This window comes from Mus caroli, chromosome 17 (genome assembly GCF_900094665.2).
Source record: "Mus caroli chromosome 17, CAROLI_EIJ_v1.1, whole genome shotgun sequence".
Classification (NCBI taxonomy): Eukaryota; Metazoa; Chordata; class Mammalia; order Rodentia; family Muridae; genus Mus; species Mus caroli.
Genome location: NC_034586.1, coordinates 31,509,208 through 31,523,737, shown reverse-complemented (window position 1 = coordinate 31,523,737; position 14,530 = coordinate 31,509,208). Strand labels below are relative to the sequence as shown.

The window sequence follows — 14,530 nt, the reverse complement described above, 5'->3', positions numbered from 1 at the left end:
GGCGATCTACAGACAAAGGGGGCTACTCACATCTGCTGGGAAAGATATTAAAAATAAAGAAGAAATCTTGAGCCTATTAGAAGCCATACACTTGCAAAAAAAAAAAAAAAAAAAAAACTGGCCCCAGTCACCAGAAAGGCCATGATGCCATAGTGAAGGGAAATCAGATGGCTGACCTGGCTGCTGAACAGGCGGCCCAAGGAGCTATGATCCTCATAGCTAAAGAAAAAAAAATAAAGAACTTAAAGACCATTATGAACTCAAAGACACAGGCTTTGACTGCACTCCAGAAGATTAGGAACTAATAGAGAAAATACCTGAGATATGTGGGTATACTCCCCAGGGAGTGGCTAAGACCCAAGATGGTTCCTTGGTCCTACCCACCAAAGAAGGACAACAATATGTAGCCAGTCTACACTGGCTCACGCACTTAGAAACTAAGAAGCTCAAAGAAATTGTTAAGAACTCAAACTACTATGTTATAAAACTGTCCAACGTTGCCCAGGAGATTGTTAATAAATGCCAAGCCTGTGCCCTCCCCAATGCCGGGCACCACAAGAATGCCTCCAGAAGGTGGCTAAGAGGCGAACAGTCAGGGGCATACTGAGAAGTAAATTTTACTGAAGTTAAACCAGCCAAGTACGGTAATAAATATCTATTAGGTTTTATAGACACTTTTTCTGGGTGGGTCAAAGCCTTTCCCACTAAGAAGGAGACCGCCAATGTCGTGGCAAAGAAGATATTAGAGGAAAATTTCCCAAGATTTGGCATCCCTAAGATACTTTCGTCAGACAATGGCCCCTCCTTTGTTACCCAGGTAAGCCAAGGGTTAGCCAGATAATTGGGGATCAATTGGAAGTTACATTGTGCTTATAGACCCCAGAGTTCAAGACAGGTAGAGTGGATGAATAGAACATTAAAAGAAACCTTAACTAAATTGGCTTTAGAGACCAGTGGAAAAGATTGGACAGCTTTCCTTCCCTTCGCCTTGTTCTGAGTACAGAACAGCCCAGGGAAATTTAAACTTACACCCTTTAAAATCCTCCATGGGGGACCGCCCCCCTTAACAGAAGCAGGGGGAATGTTTGACCCTGATGTTCCTTTTTCCCAATCCCTGCTAGCTCGCTTGAAGGCCCTAGAACTGGTCAGAAAAGACACCTGGGAATTGCTGGAAAACAAACAAACAAACAAACAAACAAAAACGTATGAACCAGGAACCACTGCGGTGCCACATAAATTTCAAGTAGGGGATCCTGTCCTGGTCCGGCTCCACCGTTCTGGCAACCTTGAACCCAGATGGAAAGGGCCCTACCTAGTGCTTCTGACAAGCAGCCCACTAGCACAGCTCTGCTCGCACTTACCGGGCACTGCACAAGAACCTCCTCCCTCCCTCCTACCACTGGCGAGAGACTCTTTAGTCTCATTGGAGGGGTTTCTGAGGCTCTCAATGTTACAAATCCTAAAGTTGCGACCTCATGTTGGCTTTATTTGACAGCTGGGACAGAGGTTTAATTTTCCTAGTTCTAAGATTAGAACTATGTACTAGAAGGAGTGGAGAATGTGAGACCCTGACTTGGAGCATTTCTCCCTGAGAGGTAAAGCTCCAAAAACATTCCCCCAAGCTTGTTTTCCATGATCTCTAAAAATACAGCCAGAAAGAAGCTCTTTGTTCTCTATAGCCAGCAAAAAGCCTTTTTGTTTCTGAGCTTTACAGCCAGAGATGTGATAATTGTAATTTTACCAAGGACACTCTGCAGAGAAGAACTCTCCTCCCAACTCCTCCCAATTCCTCAGCTAGCTGTTAAAAGCCCCCTACTGTTACCGCTTGGGGTCGAACTCCCCTGCCCTGCACGGCTGAAGGAGTTCATCCTCAGCTAGCTGATAATAAAACCTCTTGCAGTTTGCATCAGGTGTGGTTTTCTCTCGGGTCATTGGGGTGCTGGCCAGCTCATCCCGGGACTTGAGTGGAGGTCCAGATTCAGGGGTCTTACGGAAGAAGAAGAAGAAGAAGAAGAAGAAGAAGAAGAAGAAGAAGAAGAAGAAGAAGAGGAGGAGGAGGAGGAGGAGGAGGAGGAGGAAAGTCTGGTTGTGATTGTAGTGGAACATAGTTTTTTGTTTACTTTTACACATACATACAACATAAAATATAAGTAAATGTAACGCTAAACAACCCAAGAACCCCCTCTGTGTTTTGTTAGTACATATGCATGTGCACGTTGTGCACATGCAGTACACCTCTGCCGCCAGAAGAGGGCACTGGAACTGCAGAAATAGAGTTGCAGAAGGTAGTGAGCTGCCACAAAGGTGCTGGGAACTGAAACCAGGTCCTCAGCAAGAGCAGCCAGGGCTCTTAACCACTGAACCACCTCGCCAGCCCTGTGTTATAAGTTCATCATTCCATAAATGGTGAAGCAGAGGCAGGAAGATAGCGGGGGCTCAGTGGCCAGCTTGCCTGGATGAATCATGAGCTCAAGGCAGGTACTCGTAAGAGGGGGGTGGGAGGTTCAGGAAAATGAGCGCTCAGGGGTCTTTTCCCTTGGACAGACCAACTGAGGCTGACCTGTGGTTACCACACACAAGCACAACACCCTCTGCCATGCCCCACACAGGCTTCAAACCAAAGGGAAGTCTAACAAAGAATAGCACAAGGAGCCAGGTGACTCATGTCTGCATTCCCAGCTATTTGGGGAGCTGAAGGAAGATGCAAAGTTTCTGCCTGTCTGAGCTACACAGTGAGTTCAAGGTACCCTGGGAAATTTAGTGAGGCTCTTTTTCAAACTAGCAAAAGAGGGTCTAGGACTGTGGATGGCTAGCCGGGCATCACAAAAATAAAGTTAACAGTAGTGGTAATAAAATCAATAAAATAAAATACCCAAAAGGCATATTGGGCAGAGACTCCTATTCATTTCTTTTCTCTAGAACAAATGCACTCCACTCAGCTGGTCCTAGGAGAGGTATGGCGGGAGGGGCCGGCTCCAGTGGACTCTCCGCCTACTTGGCTGAAACAGAGTTAGGAAACTGATTGCGATACAGAGAGGTCAGGGTCTTGCATCCCTTCCTTTCTTCTTGATGGATGGTCCCATCTTTGATCCACAGATTCTCCAAGGCTGATGGAGGCTGTGCCAATGTGGAAAACACACTGTTCTGTGTCATGGACAGGAAGGGACCTGAAGCAAAGGTCAGAGCCACAGCAGAACAAAGGGCTGGATTTGGGGGCTATAAAAGGCCATATCATGGCCCTGCACAAGTGCTGGGCCATGCTGCTACCTGGGCTGCTGCTGCTGCTGCTGCTGCTAGCTGGCACCCGCTGGCTGTGGGGCCAGTGGAAGCTCAGAAACCTCCACCTCCCGCCTCTGGCCCCGGGTTTTCTGCACTTCCTACAGCCTAACCTTCCCATTTACCTGCTTGGCCTCACTCAGAAACTCGGGCCCATCTACAGGATCCGCTTGGGGCTGCAAGGTAAGCCAGTCTTCTGTCTTGGTGTGAGCCCCTCTTCCCTGCCTGACATTGTCCTTTCCCCTCAGATGTGGTCGTGCTAAATTCTAACAGAACCATTGAGGAGGCCTTGATCCAAAAGTGGGTGGACTTTGCTGGCCGACCCCAGATGCTAAATGGTAAGGGTTGGGACACAGTTTTCTCCTCCTCTTCCTCTTCCTCCTCCTTCTCTTCCTTCTCCTTCTCCTCTTCCTCCTCTTCCTCCTGTTCCTCCTCCTCCACCACTTCCTCTTCTTTAAGATTAGGTCTTACTATATAGCCTGTTGGGGTGAAAACCACTATATAGACCAGGCTAGTCTCAAACTCACAGAGATCCACCTGGTGTGGCCTTTGGTCTCCTTGGTAGCTTGTGGTCATGTCTTTCTTTCTACCATCTCTCCTGCAGGAAAGATGGACTTGGACCTGTCCCTGGGGGATTACACTCTAATGTGGAAAGCCCACAAGAAACTCTGTCGCTCGGCCCTGATGCTGGGCATGCGAGACTCCATGGAGCCTCTGATAGAGCAGCTGACCCAGGAGTTCTGTGAGGTGAGGCTAGCTTTTGTAGCCTGACCCTCTTGGGGTCAGCTTCCCTCTCCCGCCAGTACCCCTCTGTCTCCACAGTCTCTGCAGCTTGTCTCTCCTCCACAGCGCATGCGAGCCCAGGCTGGCACCCCCGTGGCCATCCATAAGGAATTCTCTTTCCTCACTTGCAGTATCATCTCCTGCCTCACTTTTGGAGACAAGGTCCATGTTACCCTCTTTCCCACCTCTCAGCCCCCTCTGGCTCTCTGCGGGTCTTGAACTCAAAGCATGCCCTCCTGTTCTGGCAGGACAGCACGTTGGTACAGACCCTTCACGACTGCGTCCAGGACTTATTGCAAGCATGGAACCACTGGTCCATCCAAATCTTGACGATAATTCCCCTTCTCAGGGTGAGGAGTTACAGCCCCGCCTCCCCTGGGTTTGGGGGGGGGGTACCACCAGTCTCCACCCTGCAGCTGACTCTCTTTCCTGCCCCAGTTCCTCCCCAACCCAGGCCTCCAGAAGCTGAAGCAGATCCAAGAGAGACGGGACCATATTGTCAAGCAGCAGCTGAAGCGGCACAAGGTGGGCATTGCAGGGGCACCAGCTCCTCTGGCCTCAGCCAGCGATGTGCCTGCCACCCCCCACCCCCACCGACTGCCATCACTGTTGGACACACAGCTTCCCCTGCCTTTGCAGGACAGCATGGTGGCAGGCCAATGGAAAGACATGATTGACTACATGCTCCAGGGAGTGGAGAAGCAAAGGGATGGCAAAGACGAAGAGCGACTCCACGAGGGGCACGTGCACATGTCGGTGGTGGACCTGTTCATCGGCGGCACTGAGACCACGGCTACCACGCTGTCCTGGGCTGTGGCTTTCCTGCTTCACCACCCTGAGGTGCACTGTGGGAAGACAGCTCCTTCTGGAATCTTGATCCAGTTGCCCTGCTCTTCACTGCTTGGCCTGGGCTGTGATCACAGAGGGGGCTCTAGGCTCAGCTAGATGGCAGGAGGGAGGAGCTACAGGCTGGGCAGCTGTGAGCCACCTGGGCAGGCAGCTGTGAGCCACCTGGGCAGGCAGCTGTGAGCCACCTCGGCAAAGTCTGGTCCCTAGAGCCCAGCCTTGCCCCTCCTTCTCAGATCCAGAAGCGACTGCAGGAAGAGTTAGACCTCAAGCTGGGCCCCGGCTCCCAGCTCCTGTACAGGAACCGAATGCAGCTACCTCTGCTCATGGCCACCATTGCCGAGGTGCTGCGTTTGCGGCCTGTGGTGCCCTTGGCCTTGCCCCATCGTGCAACTAGGGCTAGCAGGTGATTCCCTGGGGGTAAGGGTTGAGGGAGGAAGACCTGGACAGCTCCTGACTCCACCCTTCTCTCAGCATCTCCGGCTATGACATCCCCAAGGATACGGTCGTCATCCCCAACATCCAAGGCGCCAACCTGGATGAGATGGTTTGGGAACTGCCCAGCAAGTTCTGGCCTGGTATGAGGCAGACAGGAAAGGGAGCGGGAGAGGCCCGGCCTCTGCTGGGACAAACTTCTCTAGCTATCCGTCTACTACCCACAGATCGCTTCCTGGAACCTGGCAAGAATCCCAGAACACCATCCTTTGGCTGTGGGGCACGCGTGTGCCTGGGAGAGCCTCTGGCAAGGCTGGAGCTCTTTGTGGTGCTGGCTCGACTGCTGCAGGCCTTCACTCTGCTGCCTCCACCAGATGGCACCCTGCCCTCCCTGCAGCCCCAGCCTTATGCTGGTATCAATCTCCTGATTCCTCCCTTCCAGGTGCGGCTGCAGCCCAGAAACCTGGCACCCCAAGACCAGGGTGAGAAATCCTTGACAGGATAGGACGAGCCTCATGCCTCAGTTTCTCCTTTATTGCTCCGTTTCCCCTTCCCTCCCCCCTCCCTGTAAACATGGTGCTGTGAGATTGTGGCAGAGAAGGCCTCCTCGGTGTGGCACGCTGGCTCTTCTCTGGGCACAACCCCTCAGTGCTCGGCAGTCATACCAGGGTGTGAGTGAGGTGGGCAGCAGGCTTAGGTGCCCCTGGTGGGGACCTGGAAGTTTCTGGGTCGCAGCTTCATTTCCGTGAAGGGCACAGAGAACTCGAAACCCTTCCAGTGGTACCAGCTCACTCCCTGAGGAGAGGGTTGTCAAGGGAAGAGAGTCAAGACAGCGCCATATCAATGCCACCTAGTCCAGCCCCACCCTGCTCCTGTAGGTGACTCCCAGGGTCCAGCCATCTCCCCCATGGTCCCTGAGCTGGTGCCTTCTGCCCAGTAATAAATGGTCTCTTCAAATTTCCTCAGCAAGGTTGGCATGAGTGTCTCATTTCACAGTTGAGCCTCTGAGGCACAAGTTCAGCCCTTCATGTGAGAGGACTTCAGCCCAGGTCACCCAGATCCCAATGTGGAGACCTGTGGCCCCCACGGCCCCCACGGCCCCCACCTGGTGATCCACTGTGCTCCCATAGAGCCCGTTGAGGTTGGCGTAGTGACAGTTCCTGTACCACCAAGCCCCACGATAGGAGACAGCGCAGGAGATGAGCAAGTTGTTGGGGTCTCGATCACGGGCAGAAAAGACACTGCCACTGTGGTAGCTCATAGAGTCGCCTGGCAGGGCATGCGAAGACATAGTGAGGATCACCCCGCCTCGTGCCCACCCGCCCCCACATCATCTGCGCCCACACTTACCTGCAGTCCCACGGTAGCCCTCCAGGTGTAGGCGGTAGTTTTCCTTTGCTGAGTCTACACGGAAGAAGTCATACTGGGCAAACACGGCTTCCTTTCCGGCCCGCAGGTCCACACGCATAGAGTAGTCTCCAGCCTGTGTTAGGCTGTGCAGAGCCTCGTTGCCTGGGGTGGAGCATGCTTCATCAGGGTACTGGGATTCACTGGACTGCCATCCCTTCCCTGGCTCCCCAGCCCTATGAGGCACGGACCCAGCCAGAATTCCCTGGAGATGTTCCCAAAACCATGGGCGTACTCCTCCCAGTCTCTCCAGAAGTCCGTCTGTCCATCCATGCGGCGCTGGAACACCTGGAAAGCAGTCAAGGCCAAAGTCAGCCTGTGGCTCCCCTGCATCATCCCCTGTGCTACACAGTGATAATCAGGGAGCCGGGCTCTGAATGGAACCCACCAACCAACCGCCTCCATCAGTCTCCATGTCACAGAACACATCCAAAGGCCTCTCACGGTTGCCATTGAGGAAGATGGTGGTGGTCTTTGAGGCGCTGGGCCCATTCTTCAGCTCCTCCCCACAGTCCCGGGGGAAGGGGATCCGCAGCCCACCTGTGGAGAGGATGTGGAGAGTCTGTCTGTTCTCCTCCCCAAACCTCAGACCCCAGAGCCCCCCACCCCCCACGAAGCTCAAACCCCAGAGCCAGTACCAGTAGTAAAGGAAGTGACCACGGGAGGTGTAAGGCTCTCGCCCCAGATGGCCCGGAGCTGGGCACTGTAGAAGGTGGAGGGGAAGAGGCGCAGAAGCCTGTGCGAGGTGGTTCCTGCTGGAAGCAGGATTTCCTGGAGTCAGAGGAGGGACAGACATGTCAATGGAGGGCCAGATGGAGACTCTCCAGGAGAGCCAGAGGTGGCACCTCCAAATCGAGCTGCGTGTCAAATCGAGCTGAATGGAAAGCTGATGGCCAGTGAAGTGGGGTACCTGAATCTGTCCTCCAGGGGTGTCAAAGCTGAGCAGGTAGCCTGTGGGTGGGACTTCAGGCTCAGTCCAAGTGAGCAGGGCCGTGCGAGGCGTCACTTCCTTGGCCTCCAAGTCCTGGGGGGGCTTTAACCCTGGAAGGAGAAGGATGGAAAGAGACAGAAATGAGGTCCATATCTGTTCTCTTCAGTCTCCTGTGACCCACACGCAGCCCTGGCTATACCTGTGGTGAAGGTTATGCTGGCTGGGGAGGTGAAGTTAGGACCCCGGAGACCACGCACGGTGGCTGTGTAATTGGTGTCGAGTGCCAGGTCAGTCAGTGGGTAGTCCACAGCGCTGCCAGGTGCTGAGGCCTGAAGGGGTGGGGCTAGGAGTGGGAGGGGCATCAGCTCCTGTCCATCTGAGCTGTACCCTGTTACCCGCTCCCCTACCCCAAACAAGTCTTTTTTAGAGGAGGTTTGATCTCACTCACCCCCAGGGGATTCGACCTCAACGTCATATTTGTCGACCGGTTTGTGGGGCGGTTTCCAGTGTAGAAGGGCAGATCCGTCAGTCAAGTTCAATGCCCGTAGCTGGGTGGGACCATCAGGCACTGGGCAAGAACAGGGAGCTCAGAGGCATCCCTAGCCCTAACTCTCCCCACCCTGCTGGCTCCTCCCTCATTGGAGGTTGGAATGACACCCGGGGTCTCCTCTGCCCCCATTACACCCTTACCCCCTTTCTTGCTTTCTCTTTCTCTACCTCTCCTCGTGCTGGGGGCTGTCTCTCTTACCTGTGGTGAGGAAGCCTGTGAGAGGCTCGCTCTCCTCAATGCCACGGACAGAGACCACGGTCACCTCATAGCGAGTGTCTGGAATCAGCCCTTGGAGGATCTGGGTCTGGGTCCGGCCATCCACCTGCACACTTTGTGGCTCTCCTGCAAACATGGACGGAGCCTGAGAACAGCTAGAGAGCAGGCAGTGTACAGGGGTATGGATGGGCAAGAGAGGAGAGCCAAGGAGGTCATGAGGGAAAGGACGGGGTCTTCACCTCCATCTGCTAGCTGGTAGGAGATTTTGAAGCTGTCCACCTTGGACGTTGGTGGCACCCACTTGACTTTGGCTGATGTTTCCCCGATGTCGCTGAATTGCAGGTCCCGGGGGCTCTCCAGAACTGAGGGCATCATAAGGGATGGGTAGAGTGGCTAAGGCACCGATAGGCAGGCTCCTGCCTTTTCTCCTTGGGTGCTCTGGCTCCAGAGAGGCCTGTTATCCCTCTCTGGTAGGTTCCTCAGGACAGATGTCACTCTCTAGGTATTTTCAACCCTTCCCTTCCCCCCCGCCCCCACTCATCACACACATTGTTGCATGCTGGGTCCTACCCTGCAAAGCAGGAAGCCCTTTCTTTGGTGCTCCTGTGGGCCCTCACCTGGGCTGAGGGTGCGGGCAGTGCCCTGGATGCTGTCTGCCTTGTGTGGCCCACGCAGCCCATACAGAGTAAGGCTGTACAGGGTCCCGGGACGCAGGTCCCGGAGCATGGCCGAGCGCCGCACGCCTGGCACCATAAGCTCTCGCTGTTGCAGAGTGCGAGGATTCAGCTCCAGGGTACTCAGTACGGGAACCCCAAAGCGTAGCAGGAAAGAGTCAAAGGCCCCAAGTGGGGCTTCCCAGTTTAGCCGCAGAGAACTGGTGGTCACATCTGAAACTGAGAGCTGGGACAGGCGGGGCCCGGGGTCCCCTGGGCCCTGGCCAGCAGGAACTGGATCTGTGTGAAGTGGGTAGGAGAAAAGGGTTTGGAGACAGATGCATGCCAGTTCTAAAGTTTAGAGATTGTCCCTTTGTCATCTTATCCTGATCCTGATGGTCAGTAAAGTTGGGCTAGTGAGGAACAGAGCCACAGGAGGGGTGTTCAGTGGCCCGACATGGGAGCAGAGATAGGGGCTGTGGAGGGCAAATGGCCTCAACTCTTTCTGGGTGAGAAACTACACAGGTCTTCCCTGTGGCAGCCAATTTAGGGTGCCATCTTCCAACCTTCCTACCCCAGACTAGGACAGTACAGGCCTGGCCCTACCTGTGGTGCCCTCTACAGACACAGGTCCATGGCGTGTCCCTTCACGGAGGCCATAGAGGAAGAACTTGTAGGAAGTTTGGGGTTCCAGGCCTGAGATGAGGACTTTGTCCTGGTCTCCGTCAACAAGCAGGGCCTGGGTTTGCCTCTCTGTGTCCTGGTACTGGACCACAAAGGAGTCAAAGGGGCCACGAGCCACATCCCAGGAGAGGCGCAGGGAGTCTGGGGTTGCCTCTGTCACCACCAGTGTCCCCAGGCCGGGAGTCTCAGGGGGCTCAGTGGGGTCTGGAGCTGATATGTCCACTTCTGAGGCTGCATGGGAGAAACCAGAGCAGAACCTCTGCGGGGGTGCCATGGGGACCCACCTTCCCATCCTGCCCTTCAGTCCAAGGCTGGCTTGAGACTGGTGACACCTCACAGTCCTGGCAGAGAAGCCCACGAGAGGAAAGAGAGGGAGGAGATCTTCTAGAATCTTCCAGTTCTTGAACTCATTTCAGCAGTGTGCCCCAGGAGACCTCTCTGAGAAGAGCCCCAGGGTCTGTCTCCTGTCTGGGAAGCTGTTGGTCCTTCCTCCACCTCTCACTGTATCTGGACCCGAGACTCACTTCTGCTCTCCCAGCCTTGGGCATATCGAGCCCGCCTCAGCAGTGGCCCCACCCGTAGAGCCTTTTGAGAGCAGCTGAAGGTAGCAGTGGCTGGTGTACGTGCCTGGCAAGACACGCTAGCCATGCGCCCTTCTGAGGTGGGTGTCAGTGGCCTCTGCCCACTGGCTTTCTCAGTGGTTTTCCATTTGAGAAAACATCTCTGGCTCACTAGCAAGGGAGGTGTGCACTGATGTTGCAAGCCTACGCTGCAAGGAGCTAAAGTTGCTCCAACAGGGCAGTGGGAAGCAGCCCTTGCAGGGATGGCGGGCTTGAGAGAGAAAGCAGAGAATCCTCCAGGCCTTTCCTTCCTGCTTGGCCTGGCTCCTCCTGTTCTTTCAAATGACTGATCAATACCTGGGATGGGGTGGGCACAAACTCTCCCTTCTCTGGCTCTCTCCCTCCCTCCTGTCCACTCCAGTCAGTTCCTTGGTCTTCAGACCAGGCAGGACTGCCTCACCTGTCACTCCCAAGGCAGAGATGGGTCCCAGGCGCTTCCCTCCAGTGAGCCCATAGAGCAGGAACTTGTATTTCCTGCCTGGCTGTAGACCCTCTATGGTGACCTCTCGCTGTCCTGCAGCCACGGGCACCATCTGGAGCTGCCCATCCCTGTCCTTGTACTGGACCAGGAAGGAGTCAAAAGGACCCTGGACCACAGACCACGAGAGGTGCACAGAGTCAGAGGTCTCCTCTGTCACTGACAGTTCACCGAGGCGGGGCTGTGGTGTCTTCTCCACGGGAGCTGAGAGGAGGGTAGGAAGATTCAGTTAAGAGTCTTCAGAGGAGAGCAAGGATCCATGTGTGACCTTGGGGACAGACACCTGAGGACACAGCTAGGCCATAGATGACAGATAATGCCTGGAAGAGCTAGTGTAATGAGGGTTTGGTGGGGCAGAAGTATGACATCTAAGGGCCCCAGGCCCTGAAGTCTGCTTGGGTGAATCACGGACCTTGGAGTGGGGTCATGGGCCCACCCTACCCCTTCCTTGGTGCTGAGTCATGGGCACAAAAGTACCAGATTTTTCCATAGTCTTTTTGCAGCCAAGGTCTCCCTTTCTATCTCCTGACTTAGGGTTGGGAGGACGGAAGACAGTGGGATACTTGTCACATGGGGAGCTCTGGGCTGCAGGTCACACAGGGAGCTCTGGGCTGAGGGTCACACAGGGAAGACAGTGGGCTGTAGGTCATACAGGGAGCAGTGGAGGTCACACAGGGAGCAGTGGGCTGTGGGTCACATGGGAGAGGAGGTAGGTAGTGATGCACAGCAGGTGGCCTACCCATACTTTGTGGCTGGCAAGGACTGGGCCTGGTCTTTGAACCCAGGTTAGCCAAGCCTAAAAGCTGCTTTCCCTTGGCAGCAGAAGCAAAAGAATGAAACAGTGTGAACAAAATGCTGAGGTCCTGCCCGGCCCAGGAGCAGAGACTTGCCCTGCTGAAAAGACCTTTAGTCCCATAGTGAAGACAAGATTAGTCCCTGGAAGGCCCTGGAGATGGGAGCTGGACAAGGCGGGAGGCAGGCCCTGGGCTCACCCGTGGTGCCCTCCACAGAGGCAGGCCCCAGCCGTTTGAGGCCTATGAGGCCGAAGAGCAGGAACTTGTATTTTCTACTGGGCTCCAGGCCGGAGATGGTGACCTCACGTTGGTCTGCTGCTGCAGGCACCACCTGGAGCTGCCCTCCCCTGTTTTTGTACTGGACTAAGAAAGAGTCGAATTCACCCTCAGGAACAGTCCAGGAGAGACCCACGGAGTTTTGGGTCGTGTCTGTCACGGTGAGCTCCCCAAGACGAGGAAGCAGCTTTGCATCAGAGACTGGAGAGGAGAGGAGACTGCTTAGAGAGTGTAGAGCAGACAGTTGCAGGGGTGACGGGCTCTGGTTTGGGTCCTCTGGTTTTGGTGGGTTATTGGGCAGGGCTAGGGGTAAAAGAGCCTCCAGCAAAGGAGGCAAGTGTGCCTTCCTCATTCTGAAGACAGTATGGAGAAGGACCAGAGGGAGGTATGAATTTGGGTAGATCTGGCAAAGAAATGGGTCAGCAAAGGTTTGGAATGTGGGACACTGAAATGTGAAATTCCAACAGTTGCCACAAGGGGCAGCGGTGGACGGGGGCTGATGCCAGGTCCTCACTCACCAGTCTTTGCTTCTGTGGAGACAGGGCCATGGCGCTTCCCATCCTGGAGTCCAAAGAGTAGAAACTTGTACTTTCGGGCCGGCTCCAAACCTGAGATGGTGACCTCACCCAGGTCTCCGCTCACAGGCACCATCTGGGGCTGCCCCTGTGCGTCCTTGTACTGAACCAGGAAGGAATCGAAGGGGCCCTGGGCCACAGTCCAGGACAGGTGTACTGTACTGGAAGTCACTTCTGCTACAGCCAGCTCTCCCAGGCGGGGCTCTATGGGGGGCTGTGTGGTCAGAGAGGCTGCAAGAGAGTAAAGGAGGCTGAGGAATGGGGACCAGGCAGTCCCTAGGCTGCAAAGCAGCTTCTCAGGGCCTCTTCTAACTCTCTACCCAACCCCAGCCATGGACGCCCCGCACCTGCTGCAGGCAGCTCACACCTAGGAGAATCTCCCAAGTGTGTTTAGCACAGAGGTTCTCAGCCTGTGGGTCAAGACCCCTTGAGAATCCGCTAAAATATTATACCTCCAAAACATCTTTGCCTTCAAAATAACAAACCTCCAAAAATATTTACATTATGATTCATGACAATAGCTAGATTAGCCACGTGGTGGTGGCCCATGCCTTTAATCCTAACACTCAGGAGGCAGAGGCAGGAAGATCTCTGTGAGGTCAAGGCTTGCCTGGTCTACAAAGAGAAAGAGTGCCAGGACAGCTAAAGCTACACAGAAAAACTTGTCTCAAAAACAAACAAACAAAACAAACAAGCAAATAAAAAAAAAAACAGTAGCAAAACAGTAGTTGGGGTCACCATGACATGAAGAACTATATTAAAAGGTCACAAAGAGGGCTCAGTGGTTCAGAGCACTGGCTGCTCTTCCAGAGGTCCTGAGTTCAATTCTGAGCAACCATATGGTGGACCACAACCATCTGTAATGGGGTCTGATGCCCTCTTCTGGCATGCAAGCATACATGCAAATAGAGCACTTGCATGCATTAAATAAATAAGTTCTTAAAGAAGTTTAAAGGGTCACAGCATTAGGAAGGTTGAGAATCACTGGCTTAGCAGGTGTTGCCATGACGCTCCCTCTGCTGCAGGAGCAGACACTGCATGAGAAAAGCTTTATAAAAACCCACATAGTCCAGTTGGAGGCAGATCTAGACCAGGACCAAATCCGGAGCATTTTATGAGTCACCAGATACCCAGAGAGACATCCAGGCTTGAAGGAATGCGGGACTGAGTGGTGCTCTGGAGTGAGGGAGGAGGGCGGTGTGGGGATGGACAGGGGACAAGAACAGCTCTGAGGACAGACACACTGACCCGCACTCTGTCCTAGGTGATGGGATCAGTGTGTGAGACCAGAGGGACAGCTTGGAAGAAGGTGAAGGGAAGTACAGGGCAGACAGGAAGGAGAAAAGACAGGGTCTTGAGAAGAAGCAGATCTCAGTTCTCACTCACCAGTCACGCCCACAGTGGACACGGGACCCACACGATGTCCCTCATGGAGCCCATACAGGTTCATCTTGTACTTGCGCCCAGGATCCAGGTCTCTCACAATGACCTCCCTCTCCTGGCCCCTGACACGCATCACCTGGGGCCGGCCATCACTGTCCTTGTACTGGACAGTGAAAGAGTCAAAGTCTCCCTGGGGGACGGTCCAGGACAGGCTCAGGGAGTCTGGGGACGATCCTGTCACTGTCAGCTCTCCCAGGAGTGGCTCCTCGGTGGGCTCTGGGGCCTCTGTGGGCTCTGGGGCCTCTGTGCTGGGCTCTGTGGGGCTGGGGGGCTCTTCCTCTGCAGCTGAAAAGGAGACAGAGAGGTTACCAGGGCCTCCAGCAGATGTCTCTGACTCTTGAGAAGATGAAAGATGCTAAGGCTACCAGATGGGTCCCGACTTCATTTCAGAGAAGCCCTCTTTGAGTCTGGTGGCCCTGTTTACCTGACGAACATGCTCAAGTGTTTCTGGGTGTGTGATTGTGTGACCTGATGCAACCTGAGCAGCTACCAGCACAGCAATGGCTTCTGTGGAACCCCTTGCCAAGGGAGATAGGCCCACCACAGGAGGGACACACAGGCTA

The 14,530-nt window shown here is 54.4% G+C and overlaps 2 protein-coding genes across 2 annotated transcripts in view; one reads left to right on the top strand and one right to left on the bottom strand.

Annotated features, from left to right (window-relative positions):
* The first annotated feature begins 3,257 nt into the window (after positions 1 to 3,257).
* Positions 3,258 to 5,845, top strand: LOC110312588 (steroid 21-hydroxylase). Its single transcript, XM_021186303.1, has 10 exons — positions 3,258 to 3,459; positions 3,525 to 3,614; positions 3,881 to 4,023; positions 4,126 to 4,221; positions 4,308 to 4,409; positions 4,498 to 4,584; positions 4,699 to 4,899; positions 5,142 to 5,311; positions 5,380 to 5,483; positions 5,568 to 5,845. The coding sequence occupies exons 1-10, from the start codon at positions 3,258 to 3,260 to the stop codon at positions 5,843 to 5,845; spliced, it is 1,473 nt and encodes a 490-aa protein (XP_021041962.1).
* Positions 5,843 to 14,530, bottom strand: part of Tnxb (tenascin XB) — a 69,898-nt gene continuing 61,210 nt past the window's right edge. Inside the window, 17 exon segments of the mRNA XM_029471256.1 lie at positions 5,843 to 6,135; positions 6,446 to 6,609; positions 6,691 to 6,852; positions 6,939 to 7,035; positions 7,136 to 7,287; positions 7,386 to 7,518; positions 7,658 to 7,788; positions 7,878 to 8,021; positions 8,127 to 8,246; positions 8,427 to 8,570; positions 8,684 to 8,806; positions 9,062 to 9,397; positions 9,704 to 10,012; positions 10,802 to 11,083; positions 11,872 to 12,150; positions 12,468 to 12,755; positions 13,911 to 14,330. Of these exon segments, the coding sequence (XP_029327116.1) occupies positions 6,034 to 6,135; positions 6,446 to 6,609; positions 6,691 to 6,852; positions 6,939 to 7,035; positions 7,136 to 7,287; positions 7,386 to 7,518; positions 7,658 to 7,788; positions 7,878 to 8,021; positions 8,127 to 8,246; positions 8,427 to 8,570; positions 8,684 to 8,806; positions 9,062 to 9,397; positions 9,704 to 10,012; positions 10,802 to 11,083; positions 11,872 to 12,150; positions 12,468 to 12,755; positions 13,911 to 14,330 (3,386 nt within the window). The 3' untranslated portion in view covers positions 5,843 to 6,033.

Coding starts and splice junctions, on each gene's coding strand:
- LOC110312588 (XM_021186303.1), top strand. CDS start 3,258: ATGCTGCTACCTGGGCTGCTGCTGCTGCTGCTGCTGCTAGCTGGCACC. Junction 4,222..4,307: donor GCCTCACTTTTGGAGACAAG/GTCCATGTTACC, acceptor CTGTTCTGGCAG/GACAGCACGTTGGTACAGAC. Junction 5,484..5,567: donor GCCCAGCAAGTTCTGGCCTG/GTATGAGGCAGA, acceptor TACTACCCACAG/ATCGCTTCCTGGAACCTGGC.